Genomic DNA, 25,702 nt, shown 5'->3' with positions numbered 1-25,702 from the left:
CACGCTAAGCAGTTAGTGATGATGCTAAGCAAGGTGGAGAAAGGCAGGAAGTTCATGTATTCAAGTACTGAACTATCAGATTCCTGAGAAAACCATTTGCCCTTTTCGCTCACATCTTTTGTCCTCCAGAAGAGGAAGGCTCTACATGCTAGTCTGTTCTGCATAGATTTCCTTCATCAGTCCCAAGACCCTGTATTTTCCAGCCACCATGTCCACACACTGCAGATCTGCTGACAAGCTTTCCCTCCCTGCTGCCTGTTCTCTTTTGATCTGATTCTCTTCATTTTCACCCCTTTAAGGGACTCATTTCTGTTTTGTTCTGAACTTGTTCGCTCTTTTTATTCTCTTTTTTCTTATTCTGATATTTTTAGCCCTTTTTGTCTTCATTCTTCCGTCTTGCATGCTCACTGGTTCACCCATCTGCTTCCCCTCAGCCCGGTTTTCCATTTTTCCTTTGCATTTCTTCAGACCCACAGGCCATTTATCTCATTGTTTGTCCTTTCGTCAGCTTCACCGGATCTTTTCATCTCCTCATGTCATTTGTAAGCAAACAGCAGAGGAGCATCCGGTATCTGGGTTTTTTTTACTGCTGCTGAAGTGAGTCAGGTTGCCTGGAGAAGAAAGAGAGATATCAAGACTGTAGTGTTTACTTGAAAATTGTCCCATTGTATGCATTGATTTTCTTTTGTAGCCTCATCATTTCAGGGCATCTTCAGTTTTATGCTCAGAACCTGGGCACTTTATTTTATAAGGAATGTGATTTTAAAAATATTTTCTCAACAACTTTTTACCTGTTTCTTTGCATGTAATGTTTCACTTGGATCAGCTTAGGCACATTTTTGTATATATCACCAGATGTAGAAGTGTGTCTCTTCAAAACAAGGTGGTATTTTTTTATGCATTTTCCAGTTTTCTCTTTAGCAGTCTGTTTGAGTAAATACAACATGCAAAGAACATATTACCCTGGAAAAGCTGAGAAGAAAACCAAGTCTTGACTCGATTCTTTATTCCACAGTATCCCAAAGAGCAAACTAAATTAAACCATCAGAAAACACTCTAAGGAGACTTGATGCAGCTCTGCCTTCAGGAGTCAGTAAAAATGATTTCAGTGAAGTAATACATGATTTTAATGTTGAAGGTGAATAAGCCAGAAAAAAAAATCATATAAATTTTTGTCATAAGTAATTTCATACAAGACTCAAAAAAACATATTTTACATGATAGTGTAACTAATAGAATTTCAAATGACAGTGATATATGAGGTTTTCAGAAGCAGCAATGCAGAACATTCTTTTTTTTGAATAATTCACTCATCTGAAGTTATTATAGGTTCAAAAATGATTGAGTTGTATATCCAAATATAGGGTGGTCTATCTCAGCTCTTGATGTAGGAGAACAAAAAGTTTCTACGGTTATTCTGAACTGTGTTTTGTATCACATTACTGTTGGCTAGATGAACTGAGTTTAATTGTGTATTAATTAACATTCTGCAGTGGATGTCTTTTTCTTGAGATAATTAATCTTATTGAAAAATTATATGTGGAACAGCTGACGCTTCAGCAGATTTTCTAGAGGTGCTTTTTGTTTAGGCTTGCTTGACAGCCTTTTTTCTTACAGATAAATTACATGTCTAGAAATGTCTCGCCTTTATATTTATTTTGGTTTGGCAGCATATAGTTGTTATGGCTGGCAATATTTCATACCCCAAAGCATTAATGCTAGCCATAAATTAGTATCAGTGATATGCAGTGGTTCTTGTCAATCATGACAAGTGATGGATGTTGATTGAAACAAATAAATACAATGCTTTGCAAAGTTATGAACTTGTAATTTAACTTCAGTGCTGCAAATGCATCAAGCTATCTTAGATGAACTCTTTCCAATTAGATACAGAGCTTTCAGAAACAAGATATTCTACCTATGAATGCCAAAAATTATGAAAAAATATATAGAGATTTAGACATCAATATTGGTAAAATTTACCTCTAGTTTTTTTGCTTCTAGAATTCAGTAGAAACTATAGGATTCAAAGATGTCTGGAAATTCATCATCTCATTGTTACAGACTCTGGTTGGCTGTTTCTCAGGGTTTACTCTGAAACCCATTGAAGAACACATTAGGAATCTCTGTGTATCATACTGTTTAGAATGAGAAGTCCCATAAACAGTTTCAGATGTAGATCAAGCACGATGATCTTAGCAGCCCATCCTACCTGTATGAACTATGAACTAATGTATCATTTACTGCAGTTTAAAAGTAAGGTAAACTGAAAAGTTTATTGGATTGTGGTACAAATCCATAATTCATGAAGGAGTTAAATTCTGTGCCCCTCTCTACCCCACATATAATCCGTATGAAGTCAGTCATTAACTCATGCGATTAAATTCTTGCTGAATGTGGGGCCAGGCAAATAGCAACCAAACAGTACGCCTCCCAAGAACAAAAGGTATTGCTTTACTCAAGTGCGGTGTGAACCATTTCTGATTCAGACCCTTAAGTGAGTTGAGCCTTGGCATCAACATGCAGTCTGAGGTTTCACTGTATTTGTTGCCATGGCAGAAGTCCAACCTTTAACCAATATTTTTTTCATAAATATGCAGTCAGTGCCTTATTGATATAGTGTGTGTTTTATTCAAACTCTTTATTCGTAGTATAAGTGTTGTATAGTGGTTTCATGTGTCTGTGGCTTGGAAGTTAATGCTGCAGAGCTCTCGTCACTTTTTACACACTCAGTGAGCCAATTACACAAAACTCAAACATGACTATGCTGTATTTAGTTGTTTAATCCCCTTTAGAAGCATTTCCTATGCTGAAGAGCACATGGAGTCAGACTGGACAGGCAAATGGGGAACATTTGAAGTGAATGATAACGCAATTTTAAACCAAGGTGGATTTCATCTAATAATGTTATTGATAACATTAACATTAGTAATTTATTTAGCATCAAAATTGCAAAATGGATGGAGGATTCATCCAGCAGCTGTACTTTTTCTTTGGCAATAGTTATGCTGCCACTGATTTCCTCTTATTAACTCTATCACAAGTTTTACTGCCGGGGTGTCACACATCTTATAATACAAAGAAAAGAAAAGAATATATCATTTTTATTGTTTTATGAAAGTTCTGGTTCAGCACATTAGATACTGATTCCATTCTCTTTGCACTGCAGTCCTAGCAAAGTTGCATGTCTTAACAAACTTCTATTCCTCATTTCTTTTTATAAGCTTTATGTGAATGTTGATCCATTTTTTTGGAGAGCAAGAAGTTGCTGCTTGGGATCCTGATGACAAAAGGCAAAGACTAACACCCTCCCACTGTAACTCATTTGCTTTCAGCAGACTACCACAGACGATGAAATCTGGCCTGAAATAATTTGGTGTTCTGTAAATGTGTAGTAGAATAAAGAGTTTGTATATGACATTAATGACCCGCTCAAAGTCTTTTCTCATTTTCATTGCTGGAAATCTGAATTACAGCAGTGCACACTGAGCAAAACTGAGAGTAAAATATCACTAGCTAGAGGAGAAATAATTTAGATAATAATTTGCATAATTTATAAGGCTAATATGTATAGACTTTGTATAATTTTATATAATTTGTATAGTCTGTGATTTTGTATAGAGGGAATCCGAATATAGAGTAACTTGACTTACTGAAAGTACATAATACAATTATTTGTTTTGGCTGGCTCATTTCACGCTAGCTGAAAATTAACTAACAAAACTCAGATCTCTACTGTACAACATAATACCTTATAGAGCCATACAACCTCTTTTGGGTCTTAATTTGTATGTTGTGTAGATACTAATTGCGGTCTGAAAATGCTGTGGCTCAGAGCAGTGTCATACCTGAGAAGCTGTGCCAAAACCTGCATCGTGAGCTCAGGAATGACAAGCTCAGGCTTGCACTTCATTGCACTCCCAGTTAACTGGGGTTAAATCATGTGGAGTTAAGATGGGTTGCGTGCATTTTGGGGATAGATTTGCCCAAAGTCATCAACGCAGATTCACATTGTCTACTGTGTCACTTGCTTTTGACGCATCTGTCACAAGCATAGTGCTTTAATTTCAGTAATCCCTTCAAAAGTCTCAGTAACCATCCTACGCGTCTATATTTCATTATGTTCCCCTCATATTCTCTACACTCTGCATCTGGTACTTTCTTATTATTTGTATTTCATGGCACGTTCTACAGGCTCTGTTTTTCTTCCAAGACACTTTTATCCCAAAGGCAAAAGAGGAAGCAATATAAGTTTGCATTTCTTTGTCTAAATTGAATTTTTGAGTCTTTAGTGAAGGTTTATTGAAGGTTTGATCTTGGAGCTGTGAATGAGGTTCTGTGTGTCAGCATGTGGGAGTACTTGCTTGCCTGAATGCTGGATGAACCATTGGTTAACTTTAATCTTACCCTTGTAATCGCTTTACCATGACAAAGTCTTTTGGTTCGGTTTTGAGCTTAAGTAGGTTTTTCAGTAGTTCTTCAACTGCTTAATTCAATTGTAGAAAAGAGGATGAAGGCAAAAATCCTGCTCATGTTGCTTTTCTTCAAGCTGTGTACAACAGCCAGTAGCTCCTGTGCCTGGCACCCACTGAAGCAGTTTGAAAACATGCCGAACCAATGAACTCATGTATTGCAAAGAAAGTGAGAAGGGCCGTGGATGAATGAAGAAGTGAGTGTCCTTGGAAAGATGTATTCCTGTTTATTTCCCTGCTTCTGTGTGTCCTCTCCTTTGATTTCTTGGTTCATGTGCAGTTTGTGAAATATATTGTAATACAGGTTATCAAATAGGAAGGATCATTTTTAGTTTTAGGTAGTCCTTTTTTTCAGGTGTGCTCAGGAATGTTTTTTTCACAGTTACGTTATTGTTACAGACGTGATGGCCTGAAGAGATAAATAAGATAAGATTTGTGGGAAGAGGTAATATCTTTTATTAGACCAACTGATTGTAGCTGGCAAAAATAGAAAAGCTCTCAGGCTCACAAAACCTTTTCCATGTCAGGTTCTTTTAGCTTTGAACTGCCTGATAAATGACTCGTGCCTTCGAAGCAATAAAAGCAGTTTCTTGATCTTTCTCTTTGTATCAATAATACTATTTGAGACACATCTATATATTGCAGCAGTTAACAATTCCCAGAGCTAAAGCTGATCATTCCATTTTTAATTGTGATTAATTCCTTTAATTCATAGGATAATATAATATTTTTTCATTCTGACTACTAGTCTCTTAAAATACCAGATTTTGTTTCCCATGTGATCAGAAGTGTCAATTAATCCATGAAAGATCTGATACCGCAATGGTGAATCATAAAGATCTGTATGGTTTTGAACCTTATCTGAGAAACTGCCTCCCTTTCCAAGTCAATATAGCTGTCTGAGATAAGTGGGATAGGTGTGCTGGCATATTCTGCAATTTCAGTTATTTAATGATACATTGTTATTAATTAATGCGAAGGGCATGGCTTTTAAATAGTGTCTTTGTTATTTGCTAGGTACAGTACAAACAGATAGTTATCTGCCACAGGAATATTGTGTGTAAGATATACACCCCATTTGGCTCGTAAAATTTGAGATAACTGAAAGTATTACTGCAGAGGCTAAAATTTTCGGGATATTTCATATACTGTCAATTTTTATCACTTTTGCTCAGACTAAGTACTGTTATACCCTGTGAAAAGTCTTACTGGAATCTGAAGGGAGCATTTACAGAGTCTAGGGGCACGAGAACTGCAGAGATGAGTTCAGAGTATGGGTATTTGCATGGGTAAAAACAAAAATATGGGACAGTCTGTTCACTACCTTGCAAAAAGCTTTGTAGTATCAAGGAGGCGTCGTTATTGCTCTGCATAAAAGACACGAGAAAAAAATATGATTGGTTTATAATACAGGAAATGGTTAAAGGATGCGTCAAGGTGCTGGGCATGCTTGATCATTTTGTGATTATAGGGCTGCAAGGTTCTAATGTCATCCGCTCTGCTTTTTGCTGGGGCTGAGGGCCCTCATCATCCTGTGGAAATACCTATAGTGAGGTATTAGTGGCAGCTTTTTATCACAAACACTCTTCTGCTGAGGGATGTTTTCCAAATTACCCAAGGACAATGAACTGATTATGTCCTGGTGTATACTACAGAATTAGTGGAGCGTATTTGGCTACATGTATATTAAATATTGTTTTTCTGTGTCTTGCTGGGCTAAGCACCGTGTTCCATGATAGTATTTCATTTTTAGGAACTTCAGAAAGACAAAGACATTCCTTAAAAGATAGAAAATAAAGGACATATAAAACCCAGAAAATCATGTCATCTAAAAGTTCAGATCATGATTGATAAATGTGGTTTTTTTATTGTTGGCTGTTAGCTGAATAATAGATTGTTATTTCAATAAGATTTGACTGGAGCAATTTGTCTTGTAATACCTTTTTCGCCTTTTTTCTTTACGTCGTTTGTAATATAGTTCTGTAATTTTATTTTTTTTCATACACAAATACAGCTAACTTTTTCAGCGTCAAGCAGCATCACATGAAAGCCTGTCTTCAGTTTGTAAATTGATGAAAGACTGAATTCAGAAGAAATATATGATATGCAATAGTTGTTACCTATTGCATTCTGTAGCAAAAGAAAAATTAAAATATATTGAGGGGGAGGTATGCTGTCCGATCTATAAAGCCATTTTCACAATTCTTAACCTTGTGGGCAACATTTCCCACCTTATCATAATAGAAATAGGCAAGTAAGTTATTTACTTGTCAGAAAGGCCTGAACCCTAGCAAGCGTCCATGCCATGCATGGCACTGAGGATCCTCACAATGTCCCACCTTAACATGGATAGTTATATTAAGAAACTATGCCAGGCCATTTTCCTCTTTTCATTTTCCTCCACGGATATGACAGTGCAGAAATTACTGTAATGCGTTTAATATTTTAAAAGGCTTTGCTCTTCTGCATTGCTTCACTTCCTAGAGACCTTGTGTCCATATTCATTAATTGATTTTCTTCTTTGTACCTAGAAGATGAGTCTTTTTTCACTACAACTTTTCTTCCTTTCCCTTAGTTTCACACTGCTTAAGCATGTAATTTTTTTTGTCAGCAGGAGTAATTTACTGTCCATGTTTAAATATTAGCCTTAGTTCAGTCTTCGGATAGCACCCTGGTTAGAAAGCATGGACTACAAGAAATATTTTCAACATTTTGAAATAGAAATGATAGCACTTCAGATTTGAATGGTGAAGACGACAACCAGCCTTCACTTTAAGTACACCAAGAGCAGGGGCAGTGCAGCCCAGGCTTTCCCTGTGTGAGCTCTCTGCTTATTTGCAAACTCCGTCATAAGTTACCAGATGTTTTTCTGAGTAGTGCCAATCCCACAAATCTGGAGTTGCAGGGCAGGATCCCCAAGCCTACATATGCCTCTTCCAGAGGGGATGTGGCTGGTGGCCATGTGGAAGGTTTGATCCTGGTATTTTGAGGGTCACCAATGCTCCCTACAGTCAGTGTCAGGCTCAGTGCCCTCAGCTGGGCTCCTCTTGTGTGGTGCCAGGTGTGGTACATGGGGGATCAGGAGACGTGTGGTCCCAGCCACTGACATGGCTCTGTGCAAGCTAACGCTTTGCCAAAATAGTGGGCATCCTAAAAAGGGTCTCCACAGGTAAGCCTTTATACAAAACTGTGAGAGCTTCCTAGGAATATGACACTTACTACATAAGCCAGACTTGAAAAAGAAAGGTTTTTCTACACTCTCTTTTTGGTTTGTTTGTTTTAATTTCAATAATGATGGTGTTTCAGTATGTGGCTTTTGCAAGCAGGATGAGTTAGGAAACTTCCTACTTGTAAGTTATTCATGGTGTTCCTATTAAGAAATAAAATTAACATGAGCAATTTGAGAAAAATGTTGGTATCCTGTCTGAAAGTGACTTCATAGTAATGTTGATATCCTCTGGTTGTGGAGCTCTTTCAAAGATATTAATACTTTTAACACAAAGATATTAATGCCTCTACATAAACATTTAGATAGAACTTTCACCACAAGGCAAGAGGAGAGTTTCCACAGGGAATATGAAGTGTTCTTCCTGTTATTGCTTATTTTCTATTAAATCTAATCTAAAAAACACAAAAAAAGTGTTTCTTGTTGGAATATATTCTGTCTTATAATTTATTTTTAAAATACTTCTGTTCTAAACACTTATCGGCCATCCACACATTATCTGTGATACACTTTTCCCTTTTCCTGGAAGTACGAGGGCTGATTCCTCTTTACCGCAGCTGGTTGTGTAAGACTGTCCTGTTCCCTTCAACAGCTGCTGGCAGGTGCCCCTCTGGGTCGCCTCTGTCAATGTGTGCCCTGCGGGGAACCACTGTGATTTAACCGTTTATGTCCCTTTGATCTGCTGTCTCTTACCTCTAGCAATATAAGATTTATAAAAGAAAGCAAGAGCTTTGAAGCCAACACTTTGTCTCATTGTCTTACCAGCAGTACTTGCATACCTCTATCTTGATAGTCCCTCAGTCGTGTTGTTACCAAGTTGATTTTTCCCAGAAACCCCCCTGAACTTTAAACATGATGGTATGTAAGCCAGTAGTCTACTTCTACTATGTATATAATTAGATACATATGTGTATATAGTATAGAGACATGGTAATAGATATGTTTATGATGGCTATTGAGATAAAATAAGCATCAAATTACTAAGAATATTCTTCTTCGTATCTTTGTACCTCCTGCAGTGATCATCATAATATTATAATTTGTATCTATTTTTGTTACACTTGGCACTTCTCAGAAGAACCTCATAGCTTGCTTGACGAAACACTTTATCAAAAGCTGTAATATTTTTTAAAAATGAACAGTTTGGGGCATAATTATTGATATATGTGTGATTCTTCTCACTGAAGCAACATTTTCTATGTTAATCATCATAGACTTGTAAAATGGGAGTGATTCTTGCCAAAAGGGAAACTATAGAAGGGAAATTGAGCTGTTGCACGAAGTACAGTTACTAATCTTACAGACCTTTGTGGGCTTCTTGCAGCATCATCCAGAAAGGATTTAGGACATGCGAAACTCTTGGTGTGTATTGGCAGGGAACTAATAATGGAAACAGAGTCAGTGGAAGGATATTTCAGATGGTTCTGTTACGGAACGACCTCCAGCCAAAATAACACTCTCTGAAACCCCTCTGTGTGCAGCAGTGGCAAATTCCAGTGGCTCTATTTGTGTATGATCTTCCTCTGTCTCTTTGGAGGACATACTGAAAGATCCCTGCTGCAGATAATACAAACTAAAGATTTCCCAACATGTATATCTATATCAAGGTTTTGGCTTTACAGCTGTCTCTGTTTCCATCTAACTAGCCTGACACCGTCCAGAAATAAGTCCTTCATGTGCCAAGCAGAGAGGCTGTAACTGTAGACGTGAAGCTCTAGTAAGTCTAGTGGATGTCACCTTATGTCTGACAGTAGCTTACACTAAAGAGTTTCTCTTAGTACGTTGATAATTAGTCACAAATATATTTAATATTCCAAGACTGTGAAGTAATTTAAATTCGTAATGAGACTAGCTAATACTGTGGAATTATGCTGTTTTCATAATGTGAGACATAGTGGTAGAGAAATGAGCTAGGTTAAAACCAATCATCCAAGCCTGGAGGACAGCAAAATGTCTGTTACTCCCTGTATTTATATGTATAAAGACTACATGTTTTCTTAAAAGTTGAACATTAATAAGTTGTTTCGATTTCAGCAAATGTGGTGGTACATCACATTATACACTGTACTGTGCTGTTGCCTACCGTGGATCTTCTGGGTCCACAAACATCAAGCCTTGATATTTTGTACTTGAATGGCAATCCTGTTCATTTCAGTCAACTTAAATAAAATTTTCAACAAATAAAGACATGAGCATAAGACTGTACGTTAGATTTGCTTTTCTCTCCCATCCAGAGAATCCAGAATGGGGTTTCTGAGGCCAGAAGTTGCTGATGAATTTGGAATGTTTACTGGCAAATAGCTCTTTGTTTTACCCAAAAGTTTGCATAAAAAAAAAAAAAATCAGATAAAACAAACTTTCCTTGAATTTCAAAGAAAGTCATTCAGAATTAGACTGAAACACATTTAAGGAAAGCCACGCCAAACACAGCCCCTGTCATTGCTCAGTTTTTCTGTTCTATTCTGGTTTGTGAGCAATAGCCCAGAAGGTTGTTCAGGCCGTACATAGCAAGTGGTCAGAAAAACATCATAGGATACTGCATCTGTCTGCATTTCAAGTAAAATAGCTGTGATGCCTGTACAATGATTTTGACCACAATGTGATGAAGAAACACAGCAAAAAGTGATTTATTTTCCTAATGTAAGTTCTTGAGGATTTTTGTTTGGTTGTGTTTTGGTTTGTTAAATCCTTTTGTTAAATAGGAATGCAGATTTTTATGCACAGCCCTTTTCTGTACAGTTGATGTACAGGTTAAGTATCTGGTTAAAATAATAGGTGAGTATGTGTCTCCTTCATAGAGCATTCAAACCCTAGTTCAAGTCTAATGGTTATAATTAATACAATAAAATCTTTCAGTAGTAAAGATATTAGTGTTTACAGGGATTGAAAGTCCATAACTATCACAATGGTAGTCTGTATTTAATTCAGTATTTGTTTTCGTAAATCTTATGCTTGCTTTTTTTTCCACAGGTTTTTCATTATTCTTATACAGCTTCGTATGTGATTTATAACATACACACAAGGTATGTCAGGTTGTTTTTTCAATATTATGACATTCTCAGTGATTCTATAAATAAGGTGATCCCAGTGTGTTCAAGTAAAAATGTTTACATTTTTTCAAGGGAAGTTTGGGAGTTAAACCCTCCAGAAGTAGAGGATTCCGTTTTACAGTATGCAGCCTGGGGCGTCCAAGGACAGCAACTGGTAAGCACAATCATTAAAAATGCTGTGGCGGAAGTAGGTTAATAATGTATTTACTCCAGACAGACTGAAAACAAAACAAAACAAAACAAAACCTTAAGTTTTGTTATGTATTTCTACATTATGCCGGTATGGTCCTGTTATATTTTTTAGGGGACTTAATGTATTTATTTTTATTAAAAGCATGTTTTTATAGTCTGATCCAAATAAACAAATTATACCATTATTGAAAGAGTCACATCTTCATCTAAACGGTGCACTCAGGTAATTTTCAGATTAACCATCTTTATGGCTACTACTATAAGAGAAGGAAAGTTGAATGTGAAGGGAAGTTTTCCAGTGTAAGATCAATGAAAACTGTGGACAAAAGCAAAATCTTAACGTCCAAAAGTGGATGTGACGGATTAAATGAAAAGTCTTGTTTTCATTTCAGTATGAAAATTACTGCCAAGGTCAGTTGTGCTGCATTGAATTCATAATAGTAAAACCAGAAATGCTATGTTTCCTACATAGTTTTCTACCAAAAGTTTTACCATTTTTTGTGAAAATAAATCATCCACAATCATCATGACCAACCTCAATATGTGAATCAAAAAATTATGGATTTAGAACAGCAGTGATGTTAAACTGATCTGAGTTGGTAGTTGAAGGCAGGAGAAAGACTTATAAAAGCTTCAGCTCTCTGAATAAGAAATTCAGACAATCCTTGTTAAAATGTTCTAATTAGCTCATTAATGCCTGCAGGAATGATCCTGACGCCTCTTGGCATGTCTGACTTGTTCATGCAGAGAGGCTGTAAGTTCAATGTGTGGAGAATATACCCCATTGCTTATATCATTCATCAAGATGGTGAGAACGTAAAAAATGTTTCTGGTTTGAATGTATTGCATTAAGCAAGTGGAGGCAGGAAGGAAAAAGTAAATGGAACATGATAATGGTGACAGGATTGATGGTGTCAAATCTGTAGGTTACTTACCAGGGAGTATCACGGATGCGGCAACCTATGTAGGTTGTAGCAGAAAGATGATGCATTTGCAAAACTGAACAGAATTTTAAAATATTTTATATTAAATTCCAGTTCATAAGAAGAGTTATCTCTGCTGTATCTCTTATTAGTAATCTAAAGTGCAACTAAAATTACATGCAGTGATTACTGAAAAATGAATTTTTTGGATCTTAAGAACAGGGACAGATTTACCAATCGTAAACTTCGGAAAAATAACAAATCAGAATAAAACTATATTTATCAGTTTTACTTAGATTGGCATTCTGGAAATATGTGTGGATACTTTCAGATACAGGCACAGGTGGACTCCTGTTAAGTTGCAGAACTGCAGAAAAATAAGTGGTCATTTTAGGTACAAACTTAATCATCCAAATTTGAAAACGTTAGCACAATTTATACTTCAGTGAGGATAACATTACTCATCTTCGTTAATGTCCCTAGTAAAGTTAATGTCATGGTTTAAAAATATCTGCTCTACTGTGGGCTTTATGGTGCCATATGGTCTGCAGAATTAGGAAAAAATAACTTTGATTAAAACACTGAATCTTCTGTGCACTCTGAATGATACCGAGTGTTGTCATACAGATGTAAACCTGCAGTGACAACTTACTGAAGGTCACTTCCATAACACTTGCCAGTGAGAAGAATGTGCTCTTCAAGTTATTTATGTGGTAAAATGAGGTTTCTGAAGGGGCAGAAGTGCCTTGGCCACATTACCCTCCCACTCCAGCAGCAAGCCAGAAGTGTAGAATGAGCATGAATTATTAAAAACTGTTGTGAATAATGGTTGTTGCTACTGGCCAAAGGAACAGCTGCCTCTAGCAGAGAGAGGACAGTAGAGATCATTCCAGCAGTGTAGGTTAAGCAGAGAAAAGATGTGTGACTGAGGACACATTGCTGTGATGGTTCTCAGTTATAAAATTTGTCATTAGAACAAAGACGTCATCAGTGAGTTTTGAATAAAGATAGTACACAAAGTAATGGGCAGTGAAACTGGGTAAAGAGGAAGCCATAAAGATCTAACGCATGGTGATACATCAGCAGTAGCTATTGACAGCATGTGTCTGGGTTCCAACAAACACGCAGTTTTATGGATCCATGTTGACAACTACACTATAATTGGTTTACCGAAGTCCCTTGCTGAACAATACTTATATGTCTTTCCATGTAATAAGGAGATAGTAATAATTCATAGTAAGTGAAACAAGCATTAGAATACATACTTTAAATAAAATAGTCATAGGCTGTTAACCTGAGTAATCTCCAGGAGCCATTCATTACAACTGAAGAACAGGAGGAGAACAAATTAACTTCATAAACAAAGAGTTCACCTACAAAGACCCATAACACATATCCTGTGGCCATCACATAAACCTCTAAAATGAAGAGGAATAGCACCCTTCCAGGTGCAGTGCAGAAGAAAATACCAATACTGTAGCCATGACTGGTCAGCAAAATTAGCACAACATGTGAAACGCAAGGCACAGGGATGTCTGACTGAGCCAATGATCCTAACTTTGCACTGAAACTACTTGGAAGGTCCTGGATTAAATCCAAATGATGTGGGAAAACACATGGACTTGGATCAGCTATTTTCAGTAGATTGCCTATAGCGTAAATTAAGATGTTTCCAATCCTTAGTTCTTCAGAAGACCCAAGTAACAATGTAGCCTACACAGGAATCTTAATCTGAGTTGTTCCCTGAGGGGGAATTACCAAGAGTTGCAAATAGATAATATAAGAAGATGAAGAGAAAAAAATAGAACTGAAATGCTTGAGCAGGAAAATTCGTATGGAGCCAGAAGTGCTTATTGCACAGAGGAGGGAATATGGCTACAGTGAAATCAAGTATACGGTAATACTTTATTTCCTTGTGAAAATCATGCATCAGTCCAAGTTGTCTACTGTTATGAATAATTTCTAGGGTTGTCTAATGGGACAGCAGGCCACGTGTGGCTAGTGAAGAACAACAGTTATGCTTATATATCAGATACTAGATGAGTGGGCCACAGTACCATTGTTTTGAAGCTACCATGGTGATTGCAAGTTATTTCAGTTTCTTGCTATTTACCTAGAATAGAGGATTTTGTAAAGATTAACAGAAAAGCTCAGTGAAACATCTGCTGTTTGAGTCATGATATTTGGATTGTGAAATTGAATAAGTTTGCCGTTGGGGAGAACAAACTTTTACCTAATGGATTAATAGCTTTTAAGGTCACATAGATGTTATTTTTGAGAACTGTTTTCAAGGTCACCCGCTCTTTAACTCGCTGTCTTTTAACTGTGTTAGGACTGTGCCAGATGTAAAATACCATTTATGTGTGTCTTAGTATGTTAGAGAGCTGTTAATGTATTTGTTAAATATTTCTATATTTCCTTATATTTGATTAAAATCTTGAAAGATATCAGTTGATTATCTCTCTAGCTCATAGAATCATAGAATGGTTTGAATTGGAAGGGACCTTAAAGATCATCCCTACCATGGACAGGGACACCTTCCACTAGAACAAGTCATTCAAAGCCCCGTCCAACCCAGCCTTGGACACTTACAGGGATGGGGCGTCCACAGCTGCTCTGGGCAGCCTGTGCCAGGGCCTCACCACTCTCATGGGGAAGAATTCTTTCTTCTGTCAAATCTGAATCTCCCCTCTTTCAGTTTAAAGCTATTACCCCTTGTCCTATCACTACATGCCCTTGTAAAAAGTCCCTCTCCAGCTTTCTTGTAGGTCCCCTTTAGATAATGGAAGGCTGCTAGAAGGTCTCCCTGGAGCCTTCTCTTCTCTGGGCAGAACAACCCCAACTCTCTCAGCCTGTCTTCACAGGAGAGGTGCTCCAGCCCTCTGATTGTCTTCACGGGTCTCCTCTGCACCCTCTCTAACAGGTCCATGTCCTTTTTATGTTGGAGATTCCGGAGCTGGAGGTGGGATACGGTTGGCTTTCTGGGTTACAAGTACACATTGCTGGGTCACATGGAGCTTCTCATCAACCAACACTGCCAAGTCCCTCTCCTCAGGACTGCTCTCAATCCATTTTCCCCACAGCCTGTATTTGTACTTGGGATTGCCCTGACCCATGAGCAGGACCTTGCACTTGGCCTTGTCGAACTTCATGAGGTTCACATGGGCCCATCCTTCAAGTCTGTCAAGGTCCCTCTGGGTGGCATCCCCTCCTTGTCTCCCCTCCCCATCCTTCCTAAAGAGCTCGTGTCCTTCCATTCCAACACTCCAGTCATAGGAGTGATCCCACCACATCTCTGTGATGCCAATGAGATCACAGCCCTGCAGGTGTGCACATGTCTCTGGCATCTCTTGTTTATCCCCCATGCTACGTGTGCTTGCACAGAGGCATTTCAGTTGGGCCCCCAATGGAGCTGACTTGCTGGCTGGAATTCCTTTGTGCTGCTCTTCAGGTGTTCTCCTGCTGTCCTGTGATCCCTCTCTGGGCATCTATTGCTGGCACTGGCATCAAACTGGTAGGAGTGGGATGGGTCGAGGTTCCCCTCACCCAGCAACTTTAGTTTAAAGCCCTCTTCACCAGCCTGGCAAGCCTCGCATCTATGGAATCCATTGCCCCAGCATTAAGTATTTCCAGAGAAAATAAACCAGCACAACTAGATGCCTAATTGGTTTTGTCAACATTTTTCTGCCTCTTGTTTGATTGATGAGAGACCTTGTTTCATGTTTCCGAGAAAGAGATGTCCCATACCTGGTAGGAAGGCTTTACTGAGGAGGAAAATGCTTTGGGGGATTTTAAAAGGCCTCTGGTGTTGAAATACCCAATTTTTATCTAAAGGTTCTCTTTTCTTTGGCTTTATCTTCTCCAGTAGTTTGTAGATTTTCATGTTTCTGTGCTGGCCTTGGCTTGTATCTAACACAAGGGAGAGAGCCTTTTCTGTCTGTACCTATCTGTGGTGATGTATCACAGTAGAAGCCTGAATATAAGAACTGACCTCTGGTCTCCAGTGTACGCAGTTTTCTGTGAAAGATGTAGTGTTTCTCTGCAGTTCTTCTTGCACTATGGATAGTTCTTCCGATTAGTCATCAGATGGATTACTTCAAGTAGCTCCCAGTGAGGTGTGATTAGTTGTTCAGTTTTACATAGCTTTTTCTTAAGAGTTTTACGTAAAATTTCTTCTGCCTGGGTGGTACATGTTCATTTTGTATTGAAATACTTTATTTTCACTTTATTCTATGAACATACATCAATGAAAGTCACTTTGCCTTCATATTTATAATAGGTACTTCATGTTATTTATTGCATTGAGCTCATTTTTATTTTGATATATTAAGTGTTTCTGAAGGGAGCTTGAATCATATATTTGGATGGGTCAGCATAAATAATGATCGATTGACTTATGTATGAATGTCTGTTCATAAATAAATGCATATGTTAACAAAGCAGAAATCAAGAAAATAATTAAATTATCCAAAGTACTAAAAAGATCATTCTGCAATAGCTTGATGGCTTTGTTTGTCAACATTTGATGCCATCAACAGAACATAACATTATCAAATGGTAGGACTGAAGATGAGCTTTTACTATGCTTTAACATAATTTAAGTCATCATCGTGTAAATTACCTATTATCCTGTATGCACAAGGAACAATTTGTTGACTATATCTGAATTGTGGATTTGGAATGCTTTCATCAATTTTTAGAAAATATTTTAAATATTAGAAAACAAGAAAATAGCCTCCTTGTTCCAAAAAAATGGAACAGGGTACTCACAGCTAATAGGGCTTTGAAGCAGAAGCTTTTACAAAAAGAATGAAAAAAAAATACAGTGTAAAAGGACTTTACCTTGTATTAAAACTACCTAAAAACAAGCATACAAACAGAAATACAGGGGAAAAAAAAAGGGGGCAAAATCTGCTTTAAGTGTTAGTAATAAATGTACCAGTTTAAGAACTCTCTGCTCCTCTGCTTTGTGATCAGTCACCCTTATCCTGGTTGTGTTGTTTGGAGGTTCACCTTTCCTTCCCCACTCATCAACACCTACTGCCTCGCAAAAATGCAAGTATCTATCAGACTGTTCAGTTGCTGTATTAACATGACATTTCCTTACAATTGCCTTCTCTTATAAAAATGCTAGCCTTTTTTATATGGCTTTCAAATACCATTTTAGTTAATAATAATACTGCAGCAGAAGAGTTCTTTGATATTATATTATTTGCCAACTACCCAGATAAGCACTAGACTAATTTTAGTAAATGAGAAATGAGCAGGACTATGCCAGACACATACCTTGCTTAACAGATGCTTTAACAGCTATTAGTTGCTGAAAGCTTCATTTACTATTTGCTCTATCAAGGTTCAAAGTACAACTACTATAAAAATTAGTAACAACTTTCTGTAAAATATTTGCCATGTGTTTTATGTTTCCATAATTAATGCTGTGAGTACTTGGCACCCCCTCCTGGCAAAACCATCTCCATTTGCAAATGAAGAAAAGATCTCTCAGGGTTCATGAGCCAAGTAGAAGCTTAATTAATGCTAATGAACTAAGTTATAAATAAATATATTTAATCCGCTGTTTTTATTTTCAAAGTCTTTTGCTCTTTAAACTTGCTGTATTTTTATATGAGTAACTTAAAATCACATATGGAAATGTCAAGGCTTTATTTCATCTTTCCTTTTAATCATGATGCTAATGAGGCAAATGGCAGTAAAACTGAGAAGAAAATGTCTGCTTGAATTTATTCTGAAAACCAGAAATAAATGAGAACTTTTTAATGTGACATTAACCTCAGATATGATTTCTTATTTAAAATGTATGAGGAGCTCCTTACAGAGCTTATGTACTTCAAAGCATATTTGGAGATCCTTTGTCCTGTTGAGGATGCTTCTATAAAAAGGGAACCTGTATGGTTGAGCATTGCCCACCTAGTTGAGTCCCTAAGGGATTTGACCATAGCTCTAGCAAATGCTGAAGTCATGCCTGTCTGAAGGCAGTGAGAGATTAAGGAGGCTACTAAAGCTTTTTTATTTTGTCTTCCAGATATTTTTATTACATTTCTAGATTCCAGAAGGGAAACTTACTGTGTCAGAGGCTGAGGATTTGAACCAGAAAGCAAAACTATTTACAGGAAAAAAAAAAAAAAAGCACACAAAAAGACTCCTTTAATAGCAACTTTTGACTAGCAGCTGAAATTAGATTGTGTATTATTTTGCAAGTCTGGTCATTTGGGGTTTTTTTTTGTTAGGTGCAATGTGCTAAACAGTCAGATTCTGTTATGAAATTATATGAAAGCCACTTACTTGCAAAAGCGTTCTGTGGTTTATTTTTGATACAAGAACTGTTTTTTATCAGGATTGTGGTGAGCATAGGAAATATAATATTTTTCTTCACATAAGAATTAAAGTTATCTAAAAGTCGTGGATAAAACTGTATTCCTCCTAAGCTGCTGCTATACATTGGATTTCTCATTTGATTTCTCAAATTAGCATTGTAAAATGTAAATGTTTTTTGCCTTTCCATCTAAATAATTCAATCCAAACTATTCTTTAAAGAAAAAAATAAATTATTAGTTTCTTTGAAGGTATTCTATTGAACTAATTTTCATTTTCAATTATTAATTTCGAGGTGCCCACTCCACTTAAGTATAGATTAAGTGGGAGGAGAAGATACACATTAAATATTCTCCAGTTTCAAAAGTGACACTCAATATGAATGCAACTTTCTCCATCTTAGGAAAGGGGAATGGGGAATGGAGCCAGAAAACACAGACATATTGGAAAACACGGGAAGAACACATTTTAACATATCAAGGTTGGATATATTCAATAAAATTTTCATGAGGTCTAGAGAGCAGGAAGATTTACAAATGGAAACTAGGATAAGTTTAGCATGGAAGAAGTTGCTTCGTCATTTTGCTTAGTAAAATGCAATGAACATGTCCTGGTATCAAAGGTAACTTAAAATATTAACTGTTAAGGAGTAGATATCGCTAGCCCTTTGCAAGAATAGCTACTTAGCTATATCTGAAAGATGTGAAGAAATAATAAGAAAATCATATGTTTTATAGGAGCATTATTCCTCTACTACTGTTTTTCATGTGGAATAATAAAAGGCCCGGAACCTTTATAGTGAATAAATTGAGAGGAGAGATAAAAAATGTTTCCTCTCCACTTTCTATTATCACTGCTCTAGCACGCAGCTAATATTTCAATTGGTATATAAACCGTGCACACAGGTAATGCACTTTTCTATCCAGTCTCATACCAGTTAACTCTTTTGAAAGGCAATATATTGGAAATTTGACATACCATTTGGCTAGAAAGCAAATTATTTTTTCACTTAGATATTTGCGTGTATATGTACGTACATATGCACAGTCCCACAAAGACTCATGCAAAAAAGCACAGACACACATTTTCGATAGGAGCAATTGGCAGGACTTTGCAGCAGCCTGCAGGGAGTGATGGAAATAGAAATACACCCTGCTCATCTAGACCGTCATGTTGTTCAACATGTGTATGTGTAACAAAGCATATCTGAATAGTCACGCTACTGTCTGTTAGCTAATATTAACTGCAAGTCAATGGCTCATAAAACAGGATTGCTGTGCTTCATGTGTGAAAATTGCATAGCTTTATGTAATGCAGAAAAAGGAAAATTATACTTCAGCAGTCAAAGATTCTTTAGAAATAGCCACCCATAAAAGCTAAATACACAATCAATGAGAAGAGAGGTCAAAATTTGATTGAACCTTTTGATAAATCAGAGCTGGCAATGATTAGGTAGCAAGTTTTATTATGGACTTGTATTTTCGAATAACTCCAAAATCCTGCCTAAAAACATTTCAGGCTTACCTATGTCCATGGATCATATAATCACTTAATCACTTCATATATGATATTAAAAAAAATCATATACCACAGGATGGGGTGGAAAAATTGCCTGTCAATCTTATCTGTTAGATAAGAAAAACAGACATAGTGTATTCTTTATTTCCTCCTTACCACCCAGGGAAAAGGAAGAGGAAAATTCACAATGGTAAGGTGCCAAAATATCAAAACAGAAGAGTTTGAAGAACTAACGTTTCTAATGTCTTTGTTGTTGAGGTTCTAAGCCAGGCAGTAAAATGTTTGCAGAAGTGTCTGTGATGGCACCATTGCCTACAGAGGAACAAGCTAAAGGGATAAAACCAACTTGGCAGCAAAACCCCCTGAACTGTTGCTGTGTGCAAAGGTTCTCTGGCTCTTCTATGAATAGGTTCTGTTTGCTGTATGTTAACATTTATTTTCTCATTTGGTATATAGTGTCCAGCAAAAATATAGACAGATTTCTGTCAGTGGAAGCGACAGTGACTCCCCTCTTCAGTGGGACTGAACCTCCTTTTCCCCTATGATATGTGTCCTTGAAACTTAGTTCAGTTGTTCCAGTGGTCAAATATGATATCCTGGCGCAGTTTAGATCAATGACCCCTTAACGTCTGTCCACCATTCATATGGGTGAAGATGGAATAGATGGTCCTTGTTACTATTTTACTTATTTTTTTAAAAAATTTTTTAAAGCTGTATATACTTCATGGATGGTGGTGTCATGACTCCCTGTTGAGTCTCTATCATAAAGACAGCTGTGATGAAGGGAAAAAAAATCAGCAGGTTATGACCACACAGCTTTGGGCATGTTCAGTGCTCTCGTAGCCTCTATTTTAGGCAAGTCCTTCTTGAAAAAGAGATGTTAAATTCCATCATCACCAGCTCATAACTGTCCTTGCATGTTGAGTTTTTTTCCTACAATAGGGTTATGACTTCCCCCCTGTGTTTGCACGGAAAGATCGCGGTAGATTAATCTCCTGCCACACTGTCTTGAAGTGGCTTAGGCTTTCGTCCTGACTCAGCCTGAGCCAGAGAGTGAAACGCAGGGGACTGCTCGCAGATGTGTAATTGAGGGGAGTGTATATTCACTAATAGCTTCAAGGCCAGGACAGCCCTGGAGGATAAGGATTAAAAGGACAGGTATACAGTTGATCTGTAAGAGAAAATGAAGCATTGATTGGCAGGGAGGAAAGAAGGCTGAAGGACCCAGCGATCAGCCAACACTTAAAACTCTTGCTTTTGTAGAAACAAACGGGTATTAGGTCTGTTTTAAGCTCACAGAAACAACATTAGTGAGGAAAACAGAAGCCTGTGCAGATCAATCTATTTATCACTTTAGTTGGGGGTAGAATATGATAAAGAAGTAATACGTTAATAGTATTCACGTGCTTATATAAACGCTTTGAATATATGAGCAGGGCTTGATCAGTAATGACTAATAGGTGTTACTTGATCGTATAGATAGTATTGCAGAACGCTGCACGTTTTTACTTCACCGTTTATGGTAAGTGGCAGTGCATTTACAGAAATAGAAGTTTTGTGTGGAAAGAAAGCAAACAGTTATTTTCAAGTGTTGCTTCACAGACCCTGAAATGTCGCAAACAGAAATGCTATTATAAGTGTTAGTCAGGATTTTTTTATTCCTATTTGTCTCATTCTTAAGACAAGCTGGCTTACTTGCATTGAATGCCATGTGTGTGTGAAGTGGTAAACGGCTGTGGGGTCTGTACGGGTAGATGCCATCTGCTGAAATGTTGGACCATCATAAAGACAATGGGCAACTTGAACAGTGTGGACAGTGGGGAGACCAGGGCACACATACCATATGACTAGCTAGGGTGGGTCAGCAATAGTAGCTGGAAAGACAAAGCTTTGTGTTAAACTGTGCCAGGGTTTCTCATATCGAAGATGCTCAGAGGCATCCTGGTCTACTTCAGCATTTGAATAATGTACAAAGTTCTTAGGGATCATCTAGCACTGTAGGAATAGTAGGAAATGTAAATATGACTTTATAGCACAGCTTTTTCAATTCTGTCTTTCATGGCTTAGATTCTTGCTGTTAGGAGGCTACTTTCTTACATTTTGTCAAAGGAAACAGAGAAAATTTCTCCTCTGGCACCAAGTCCAGACAGTAATCTTGGATATTATCCCATCTCCCAACATTGCCTTTTTTCTTTCAGAGTAACTAGGTTGAAAATTTTTTGGTTTAGCTTCTGTTACGGATTGATCAGTCTGGGCAAAATTGAAGGCTTGATATCAGTGTGAGATGAGCCTTCAAAATACCAGAGATCATTTTAAAATATTTTATGGTAAGAGCAGATTATGATTTTCTTTTAAGTCTGTAGGAGCAACCTAGGCGTGTAAGAGTGACATTTCTGTCCATGCTCTTCCATGCTGGTTCATTAGTCAGAAACTATCAGCGAATGCGAGGAACAAGGCGTATGAGTTCCTGAGCATGCGCTGTTTATAGATAAGTGTGTTATACACATCACACAAAGAGCAGAGGGCTGAGCAGTCGAGTTCCTCAAAGATGTCTTGCACAGTTGCTGCAGCCAGCGTGGCTCTCCAGGCAGCTCCACCGGGAGGAAGCAGATCCAGACTATCAGCTTGGGGACAAGGCAGTCTCACTGGAATCTTCTGTGCAATCACAAGGATTTATAAAGCAGATTTTTTGCATAGGTCATATTTCAGATATTATATGTGACTTCGTTTGTACAACGTATAGCACAATGTTTGCACTCATGTGTGGGTTATCATGGGATTAGGCAGGGTGTGAATTTAGTGCATGCCATGATCCAATATCATTGGAAAGGCAACATAATTAATGTTTGGCTAAACAAAAGAGGGCAATGCTTCCTCACTTTTATTGCAAATCAAGGACATAAGCATCAGAGTTTTCATGGAGTTGCTGATACTCTGTGAGTTCATACCCTGGTTTATTCCATGACATTAGTAACTAATGGTCTAACTGCATTATGAGTGTATCCTCGCTATTGTTTACAGTAGATTTATAAACTATCTAAATAGCAATTAAATGTAATAGCCCTATAGTTTGTTTGCAGTTATTCAGAAACTATTGTGCTAACACATTACTGTGATGCAGTGGCATTAATCTAGACAGAAGCGAAGTGATGCTTCAGTGCTCTGTTCTGCTGTTCATGCTATGTCTGGCAGCTTGATGACTGCAAAAATAAAATTAACATATTGTAACTGACAAAAAATAAAAAAGGCACCATATGACATTGGGATATATATGTTTTAAGGTCTCCATGTTTCATACTGATCAACAACTACTTCCCCTCTCCCTTAACTACAACATAATCGAAAGGTTTGAAAGCTTCCCCTGAGAAAATTCCTGTCTAGGTCAATCACAATCTTTAGAAAATTGGTACCTTTAAGAGTGAATATAGTTATTATTGCTTATGATTATAATAATTTTGTTATTATCTATTATTTGTTTTCTGACTCATTTGCAATGTGTCTTATGATTTTGAAACACAGATCATAATGAGTAGATTTTCGTCTACAGCCACGCTTTGCTTAGCTGATGGTGCCTATTGTGCCCAGTACCTGCATAATTTAGTGATCTGTGGTGCACATGGAACTAAGGGGTAAGAGCTGGAGCAAGTCAGAGCTGCACACCTCTGAAAATTTTACACCTGTATCGATTGAGCTCCAAAATAATAAAATCTGGAAAGAGGAGATCAGACTAGTTCTGCACTACTGGAGACTTGCAAAGCAGCTGTGTTGCAAACTGTATCAGAATGCTGCTTTGCAGTAACATTCCATAAAACTTCCGTTGAAATTGTCATCCTGTAACGTACATGATCTGGATAGAAAATTTACAAGATGTGAAAAAAAATTTGGAACAAGCGAAAAAGTGTGCATAATTGTAACTGACAAAGACACTAATGAATACTCTAACCATCCAAAATTGACACTTATAAAAGTTTTATGAGCCACTTTTCTGTGTTTTATATTATCCAAAATATAGTAATTCTCTTTGAGTCTGGAGATTGCTGCAGGACCTGTAAGAAAGACATCAGCAGAACCATCAGTCGCACCAGTGAAATGCATTATATCTGTTTTGGGTAATACTTTGGCACCTTGCATTGTACTTGCCTGTTAGTGTGCGAGTGTCACAGTTTGTTACCATGGAGCTTCCTCCACAGCTTATTACTGTGGGCAAGAATGGAATGGCAGATACTGACCCTTTATCTTGCTACTTTTTCAAAATACCCCTTAGAAATCTGGTTTGTCCATGTGATTTTGAACACAATGGATCCCACATTTGCATGTATGGAACACTAAATCAACACCTAACTTGGAAACACCCATGTATAGAGCATTGTCAGAGGAAGATTGGTGGTGTAACCGTCATCCTCACCAAGCAAGCAGCCCAAGAGTGACCCCTGTGACAGCACTTTATTCAGTAGAGTTCTGTTGAAGGTGGGTGTTGAGTCTCAAGCTGTAGGTAGAAACCAGCCAAATGACATCAAAACACCAGCTGATCCCAGAACACAGGAAAATCCACCTCTTTCCTGCAACCAAATGGAGGCCTGAAGGATTTCTGTGGCTCGCTGCAGCGTGTGCCCTGTGGCTCTTAGCCATAGAGGAGTTTTGATAGAGACCAGGAGGTTTGGATTGCCATCATGGAACTTCTGACTGGGTATAATAAACAACTGTTCCTATATAATTCTGTATATGCAATTCTTCTGAATGATGTTATTTGAAAGTGTCTCCTTCCCAAAATTAGTATTTTTCTTTTTCTGTGACAGGAAAAAAGAAAGTAGCAGTTATATTGTTGTTGCATCAACAGGCAAAACACATAATCTTAAGTACACCTTGTTCTTCAGTGGGAAGCTGCTTCAACTAAATGAGATTTTGGCAAGGGAAAAGGGCAGAAAGGGGTACTCATCTTCTGTAGCAGTGGGTATAATAATGGTCTGGCAATCTCAGTTTAAATCTGTAAGTCCCAGGGGTGTAGTAAGTGAAATCATAGATGAAGAGAAAATGTTTGTTCCGTTTGGACTTGAAGAAGAGAACAGACATTACACTGTGACTATGAATATCATAATTGATGGCTCTGTGAGAAAAAATGTGTCTATCAGAGCTTTGGAGGGTGCTAAACAGTGGTAGAGAAGATAACAAGCCAGGTATTTATTTGTAATGATAACACATTGACAAATGCAGTGGCTGATTTGCAGTATTCTTTAAATTGATAAAAACTACTTGTAAGTTTCTGAAGCGGAGCTATTTGTATAATTTTTCAGATCTGTGAAGCAGAAAGTGGTAACAAATGTGTTAAGTACTTAAATGAAAATCAAACTTATTATCTTGACAGCAAGTGTTGAAAACACACAACCAAATGGTTTCCATGTGGTTACAGGGGTTTGATTTTAATTTATTCCTGTAATCCAGAGTTAGTTCAAATGTTATTTACAAATCAAATGAAGTGCATAGATAGGTGCATTTTCCATAACTGGGACCAAAACAGAAGTAGGATTTGAGACTACTTTTTTTTTCTAAAAATCATGTAATCATTTTTAAATGAATTATTTCATTTAGGATACAACATATTTATTTGTTTATTTAAGATCACTTATTTGCACTGAACTTTGCATATGGAGCAGCTTGTTAAGGAAACAAACACTGACACTTTGGATATATATAATATGCATGTTACATATATGTGGCCATACAATATAAACACCACCAAGCAAGTTTTGATCAACCTATTTAGTTTCAAGCTAGTTTTTCCTCATAACATGTGTGTGGGCTCTCTGTGCCAGTATCTTTGAGTTTTAACTGCTAGTTAACTGCTGGTTAAACTGGCTATATGAAAGCTATTTAAACTGTTCTTATGTATTGTGCTCCTTTAGCTGCGGTCTAGATGGCATAAAAAGTAATTCTCATTCCCACATTGCTGTGTGTTTTGTTCCACCACGTGCTTCAACATGAACTCAGGACTAG

At 37.4% G+C, this 25,702-nt stretch overlaps 1 protein-coding gene across 1 annotated transcript in view; it reads left to right on the top strand.

Moving 5' to 3' along the window:
• DPP10 (dipeptidyl peptidase like 10) overlaps positions 1–25,702 on the top strand; it is a 271,498-nt gene that overhangs the window by 181,214 nt on the left and 64,582 nt on the right. The window contains exons 6-7 of the mRNA XM_065637601.1: positions 10,669–10,721; positions 10,821–10,902. Coding sequence (XP_065493673.1) covers positions 10,669–10,721; positions 10,821–10,902 — 135 coding nt within the window. The remainder of the gene's footprint in view (positions 1–10,668; positions 10,722–10,820; positions 10,903–25,702) is intronic.

Source organism: Caloenas nicobarica, chromosome 6 (genome assembly GCF_036013445.1).
Source record: "Caloenas nicobarica isolate bCalNic1 chromosome 6, bCalNic1.hap1, whole genome shotgun sequence".
NCBI lineage: Eukaryota > Metazoa > Chordata > Aves > Columbiformes > Columbidae > Caloenas > Caloenas nicobarica.
The sequence above is the reverse complement of the archived record's forward strand: the minus strand, read 5'-3'. Positions and strand labels throughout refer to the sequence as shown.